Consider the following 7,425-nt stretch of genomic DNA (forward strand, 5'->3'; position numbering starts at 1 on the left):
CACATTTAAATGGAAGTAAGGGATCCGTTATCGTTTCTCTAGTGACCGTTTTTCCTCCAGGTCACTCTATTCATGCCATGGATATTTATCGAGTTTGTACGGACTGGCCTTGCAGCTCATGGAGGCCAGGTTGTGGATCGGGCATTGCGAGGCACAAATGGGTAGGTGGTGTGCAGCTCGCCCGCATGCAGAACACCTGGAGTGACCAATGCAGGCGCAGATGCAGCTCTGGCTTCCCTCCTGAAGAGCCAGCCTGTTGGGCCCTCTACGGCTACCGAGGATGGCTGCTCCCGGCCTCTGCTGCCCCTCCGCCATCCGCTACCCTCACTGCAGCCCTGCCTCTAGAGGACCCCGAGCAACGACCTCCCATCTGCCTCCAGCGGTGCCTACCAAGAGCCTCCGCCTTCCACAACAGCTCTGCCCCGCTCCTGTCTGGGAGTCAACCTGGCCGCTGACGGGGACCTCATGGGGTCCCCGCCAGTGTTGGGAATCGCTTCAAAGCGCGGGACCAAGTGCTCAGTCTGCAGCTAGACTGCCCCCGCAGCCGCCTGCTTGCCTTCATGGCTGAACCCTGTGCCATCAACCGCCCGTGCGGCCACCTTGGGACGTCCTACGGTGCCCCCCTCACAGGGACCGAACCCGTCTCTTGAACCCAGCCTCCAATCTCCACTGCACGGTGGAAGCCTCAGCCTCCAGCCCTCTCCAGCCTCTAGCCTCCCAGCCTTCAGCTTCCACTCATTGGGTCGCCAACCCGCATGCACCTCCAGTTCACTTAGGTGACCACAGCTGGGACTCGTCCATTTTATGGGCAGTGGACGAGACGAGTGGGGGGGGTGACCCTCTCTTATTTTTCTGTGCGAACTCCTTCAACTTCAGGGCATCCAGCAGAGCCAGGAGCTGGAGTCCTGGATCTCCATATAGAGCTGGCCACCCTGCCAGCAACATCGGAAGCCTACATCCGATGGCACGCCAGCCGGGTAAGGGGTTAACGCATGGTCACATGCTCAACATCCTGGGTTCGCCCATATCCGGGATTGGGTTGACCTATCAAAGCACGACATTCCGCGAGCAATTCAGAGGTGTCCACTACGGCCAAGCATTTCTTCGATATGCTGGCTCGAGCCAGGATGGCGGTTGGCCAAGGACCTCTGGTGATTTTTAATCGTGCCTGTAGCGCTGGCCGTGCGAGCAGGGCGCTCGTGATTACCCCCTGGACATCGGAATGCGGATGAGCCTGATGCAGCGTACCTTCCGGATGGCTTCCAGGGTGGGCTCCGGGGGGTTGGGTGCCAGCAGCTCTTATGCACCGATTTCCCTTCACCCAGTGCCATGGCGGAGAAGTGCCAGCTGGTTTGGGACTCTGTAGTCGGAGCAAGGCATTCCCTACCAGACGTGCCACGGCTCCCTCCGGCAGTCGTCCAGCTGTGGACATCGTCAGCATGGCATGCGGGACGCACAGGATGCCCTGGTGCGTATAATCCAGGTCAGCACTTAGAAGTAACCATCGCCCGGCCTAGGAGTTATTACAGGGACATATTGCCACAAGCGGCTCCAGTCATCCAGCCCCTGAAGGAACACCTCGCTGTAATGGTCCCCTCCGCTGGTAAGGAGATCGGCCGAGGCCCCTGCTTCACCTCGCTCACTTCCCCTTCCCCACGTCGCAGGACAACAGACAGCGCCCCTGGTGTGATTTCACAGGATGGGAGCCACCATAACCAGCGAGTGCCGGGCATGGACGGGTCGATGCTACCGTGTGCGGGTTGAGTCGGGGCACCTCAAGTCTCTTGTCCCTTTTCCCAACCGAACGCCCCCCCCGATCTCTGGAGGCAGACTCCCGACCCACGCGGCCGTATGCTACGAGCCGGGAATCTCAGCAGCCAGTCGACTTCCACTGCAGTTCCGAGACGCCCCCTCATAGTCCTCGAAGGTCGGAGGTAGCAATTCTCCTGCTTCGTCGACACAGTTCAGAGGTGACAATGATGAAAGAGGGAGTCCCTAGCGCGTCTTCCTGGGTACGCCTGCACTCTACCAAAGGAGCGCTGCAGGAGTTTCAGGCCAGCCAGCCCCAGATTCACGGCGGAGGTGGACCTTCCCTTCACGCATCCATTCAATTCAAACACGCTGACTGTCACCCACCGGACCTGTGACGTTGAGGGCCACCGCTTTCCAGGGGACCTGCTCCTGGATGGACCTCCTTCATGCGCTTCCTGATCGTCTCGTCTTTGGCCATGAACCCCCCATGACAAGAGCTGGCTGGAGTTGGATGGCTGCCGTCATGGGATCGCCTATACCCGTGGGAATGCAGAGGCACAGCATGTCCCTGCCTGTCATGAAATTCCTCGGCGTCACCAGCAACCCTGGAGGACCCTGAACTGCTGCCGAATTCTGGACAGGTAACTTCCTCGTCTCGCCTGTCCATGTGGCCGAGGAAACAATGGTGGAAGCAAAATCAGGAAGTTTGTTGCTGCCACAGTTACGCGCAGCGCACCAGATGACACATGCCTGCTGTTATTGAGGCCAGCACAGACCGCCTCACAGTACCCCGCACTTTGGTTACTGTCCAAGGACGTCGTTCAAGTGTGTGGGTTGTCAACCCCCACCCTAAGCCACGCAAGCTACGCCCAGGTGCTGTACTAGGTACGCCTCATTCTTGGGACCCGAGGAGGTTGTCTGCACCTCCCCCTCTCCTACAGTTCCTAACACCCCTTACTGCGAGTCGTCCAGGGAAAGGAACTCTCACAGGCTACGGTCGCTCCATCTGAGAGGAGCTCGAGGGGTTCCCATCGGTGGTGGAGCTCGAGGCGAGTTCCTTGATGACGACTATGACAGCTCTGCCGCCTGCCTTGATTTTGGGTACGAGGACGACGACTTCTTTGTGTTCCCTGAAACGCCAGAGCTGGACAAGGCCCACCAGCAGGAGACAGATGTTACCTGTTTGTGGAGAGAGGAGTGCTAGTGGTGCTGAGGTAGATCTCCCCATTCCATAGCACTTGAGCATCTTGACCCAGAACAAGAGGCACAGCTGCGTGGTGTGCTGGACAGTTTTCCTATTCCAAGCTTGTTTCTCTGGAGATAAGCACTGTTGTAATGTGCCTGAAGTGGACACCACATCATTACGCCGACGGACACTCTAGTGTGTGTCCGGCAGTGGAAAAAAAAGGCTCCCGCAGAAGATGGAGATTATTCGCACTGAGTGCGACCGTATGTTGGTCCAAGGCATCATCGAGCCGTCCTCCAGTCCCTGGCTGTCACCGGTGGTGCTTGTCCACAAGAAGGATGGCTCTCACCGGTTTTGCGTCGACTAAACAAGGTGACCACTCCCGACGCATATCCGCTACCCCGAATCGACGAGATGCTGACTCGCTGACAGGGCGCACGTGGTTCACTGTTCTTGACAGCCGGTCTGCCTACTGGGCCATATTTGTGCACCCTGATGACCGGCCTAAAACAGCGTTTACTGACGGCCACCGACTTCTGCAGTTTCGCCGTCTCCCCTTCGGGCTCTCCACTGCACCTACAACTTTCCAGCGCACCATGAACTTCGTGCTTGCAGCTGTGTTGGGGCGTCACACGCTCGCCTACCTGGACGATGTTGTGGTTGCATCTTCCTCCTTCAGCGACCATCTCCAGCATCTTCAGGAGACTTTGACTCTTCTCCAGGATGCAGGCATGAAGTTGAACCTGGAGAAGTGCGAGTTTGCCAGGCAGGAAGTCCAGCTCCTGGGTTTTATTGTGGGTTCCCGAGGAGTGAGCCCCAATCCGGCGAAGACCTCTGCCATTGCTACCATGAAGAGGCCGCGATCTGCCCAGGACTCGCGGTTTCTTCCGCCGCCACATTCAGGGCTTTGCAGTAATGGCCAAGCCCCTGACTGCTCTCACCAAGAAAGGGGTGAAGTTTGTTTGGGGAGATGCTGCTGAAGTGGCCTTCAATGCCTTGAAGGAGGCCCTAGTAAGTTTTAGTAATCCGGTTCTGCGCCTCCCAGACTTTACAAAACATTCGAGGTGCACTGTGATGCCAGCACCCAAGCCCTTGAGAGCCCTCCTTCCAGCGTGATGAGGAAGGCACACCACATGCTGTCGCGTACTGGTCCCCGCACACTGAAGGATGCTGAAACAAGATATGCGGTCATCGATCTGGAAGCTCTGGCTGTGGTGAGGCAGTACGAGCCTTTGATCCTTACTTACGGCAGACGCTTTGAGGTTTGGACTGACCACAGGCCTCTCGTGGAGGTGTTCTCAAGGCGCAGATAGTATATAATAGATATATATAAGAGCAACCCCCCCACGGCCCGCCTCTTCGGTATGCCTATGAGCTCAGCGGTATGACTTCCAGTTGAGTACAAGACTGGGACCAGCCACCATGTCCCTGATCTTCTCTCACGGCCAGCAGGTGTGGTACCTATACTCTCAGGGACAGCCTGCCCTCTAGAGCATGTCCTGCCAGCCACAGTACCCAGGGAAACCGAGGATGCTGCACAACAACCACCAGCGGATGGTGACGAGGAGATGGAGCTCACCAAGATGACAGCTGACCAGACGAGGGAACATCAGCTGTGAGATTCAACCTGTGAGGGCCTGCTCGGATTCCTGGAGGAGAGCGGGAGGGTACCAGTTGAGCGGCCTCCCGCTGCCCTCTCCAGTTTCGAAGTGGAGGAGGGCGTATTGTATTATTTGAGATCCTTCCCCGACAGAATTGTAAGGCAGGTGTACGTCCCCAGGCATCTCCAGCCTCAAGCACTACAGCACGCCCACTGTCCCTCCAACTGCTACACATCCTGGTCCATCGTACTTACCAGCATCTCCAGGCTGCCTGGTATTTTCCAAATATGCTCCGCCTGGCAAGGGAGTATGTTTGCCAGATGTCACGCATGCCAGCAACGTAAGGGCGTGGCAGCCGAGCACCATTGGAAGGGCACCCACTGCCGGAAGCTCCCCTGGAAATGGTTTCAGCAGACCTCATGGACTTACGCGGGTCTGCACAGGGTTCCGGTACGTACTCTCCATTGTCGACCATCATACCCGGTTCCTTCAGCTAGTCGCCCTCCGTGACAAGAGTGCTGACAGAGTGTTGAAGGGCCTTTGTCGACAACTATGTCACTCTGTTTGGCCCACCTGACCAACTCCATACGGACAACGGCTTGGAGTTCTCTTCGGCTGAGTGGCGCTCACTTTTAGAGGAGCTGGAAGTGAAGCACTCCTTTTCGGTGGCCTACCACCCCCAGTCCAATGGGGTGGTGGAGCGCACCAACCGAACAGTTAAGGATGCGCTGGCTGCCTTGGCTCGGCAGGCTCCATCGCAGTGGCCCACGCATCTGCCAGCTGTCCGCCTGGCGCTCAACTCAGCCCTTCACCGTTCCGTTGGAGACCAGCCACTGTATTTGCTGACAGGCCGTATGGCAGTCTTCGGCCAGGGCTTACGAACCGCCAGACAGTTGACCATGACCTGATGTTGACACGCCTTGCAGACGCTCGCCGGCTTGCAGTTGTGGTGAGCCGTAAAGCACGAGAAGATAACAAGGCACTTTATGACCAGGGCGCAAGGTGCTCAGGCCCATACGAGAAGGGCTCCCTGGTGCTACGTAAGGTCCAAGGGAACCGTGGGCCTCTTGGTGACCGCTGGCTTGGACCCTGTCGTGTCCAGAAGCGACTTGGGCCTGTCAGCTACGACATCCTGGACCTACGGCCCCCACATCGTGCCGTCAGGGTCCACGCCAATCAACTCCGTCCATTTCTCCCTGCCGCTGAGGTCGACTACCTCGAAGAGTGCGACCAAGTGTTATATCCTTATGAACATTGAAAAATGTGAATTTTAACTGATTTGCGTGGACACATTTATTTGTGCTTGTCTGTGCCTTCATGACTTCTATGTGGTGCTCGATTTTTATTTATTGTCTGTGATTTTATTGTACAAACGTTTTATGTTCTAGTTTTTGGGCTGTGATTTTTACTTTGTTTATTGGTGCTATTTGTGATTTTTTTTACTTTTCTGTGTTCAGCATGCTAGTCTTGATTTTATATTTTATAACATTGTGAAATTTTTATATTGAAACCTTTTGGATTTTAAGTGTATTTTATGTTTTATTATATATTTTAGTTTTTCATAACATTTTAGTTGGGTACTGGCACTTCTGGAGGTGTGGCGTTTTCTGTTCCCTGGGAGGGCTGTAGAGTAACGTAATTTTTACGCGAACGCTATGGTTCGCGCGTATGCGAACGGGTGACGGGTGCCTCGCGTCCCTGTTCTTTTCCTTTTTCATACTCCCCGTCACGCCCTTTGGCGACGCCCTTCGGGCGCTTTGTCAAACGCCCCACCTCCAGAGTATTTTAGGCCTGTGGAGAAGAAGGAGAAGGAGCACCCGATCCAAGCACAAACAACCTGTAATAATTCCTAGTTGGCAACCCCCTGTCATGTCGGGGTCTCCAAGACCGCCATCTTTGAGTTGTGGAGGAGGTTTCAAGGCGGAAGGTTGTGTGCTTGGGTTGGGCAGGAGTGTGTTTTTTTCCTCGTGTGTTCTCGTTTTTAACGTAAGTTCTTTTTCTACTACATGCCTGTTCTGTGATACCTTGTTTGTTTTATACATGTAGTAGCTTGTGCTGAGTAAATAAACGTAAAGTAAAGATTCTAGTGTCTTAGTCAGTTGCCTTTATGCCGGCCCGGTTTTCCCTCTTGCCCTTCCACGCCTTCCTGCTGCAGAAGGCTCCTCTACAGCTCCTGTAGGAGGGTGAGTGCCCCACGAACCCACTACACTTTAATATAACGAAAAGCAGCGCATCTAACTATAATCCGTTTCATTATCAGAATGGCTCAAACGTGTATTTTAAGCATTTTTGGCTATTTTCAGAGTCGTGTATATTACTGTCCTTTTTTTTTTATTGAACCTTTTTCTCTCAATTGCTAAATCCTTTGATATAACGAAAAGCAGCGCATCTAACTGTAATCCGTTTCATTATCAGAATGGCTCAAACGTGTATTTTAAGCATTTTTGGCTATTTTCAGGGTCGTGTATATTACTGTCCTTTTTTTTTTATTGAACCTTTTTCTCTCAATTGCTAAATCCTTTGATATAACGAAAAGCAGCGCATCTAACTGTAATCCGTTTCATTATCAGAATGGCTCAAACGTGTATTTTAAGCATTTTTGGCTATTTTCAGGGTCGTGTCATTTTTTTTTTTAGTGCACCTTTTTTCTCTCAATTGCTAAATCCTTTAATATAACAAAAAGCAGCGCATCTAACTATAATCCGTTTCATTATCAGAATGGTTCAAACGTGTATTTTAAGCATTTTTGGGTATTTTCAGGATTGTGTCATTTTTTTTAGTGCACCTTTTTTCTCTCAATTGCTAAATCCTTTAATATAACGAAAAAAAGTGTATTTTAAGCATTTTTAGCTATTTTCAGGGTCGTGTCATTTTTTTTAGTGCACC

The 7,425-nt window shown here is 53.4% G+C and overlaps 1 protein-coding gene across 1 annotated transcript; it reads left to right on the forward strand.

Annotated features, from left to right (window-relative positions):
- Window positions 1–3,853: 3,853 nt before the first annotated feature.
- On the forward strand, window positions 3,854–5,447 carry LOC147472583 (uncharacterized). Its single transcript, XM_086549565.1, has 5 exons — window positions 3,854–3,949; window positions 4,003–4,243; window positions 4,334–4,553; window positions 4,729–4,989; window positions 5,075–5,447. The coding sequence occupies exons 1-5, from the start codon at window positions 3,854–3,856 to the stop codon at window positions 5,445–5,447; spliced, it is 1,191 nt and encodes a 396-aa protein (XP_086405691.1).
- The last annotated feature ends 1,978 nt before the right edge of the window (window positions 5,448–7,425 follow it).

This window comes from Penaeus japonicus, unplaced genomic scaffold (genome assembly GCF_977035675.1).
Source record: "Penaeus japonicus unplaced genomic scaffold, GWHDUDI00000001_assembly GWHDUDI00000001, whole genome shotgun sequence".
NCBI lineage: Eukaryota > Metazoa > Arthropoda > Malacostraca > Decapoda > Penaeidae > Penaeus > Penaeus japonicus.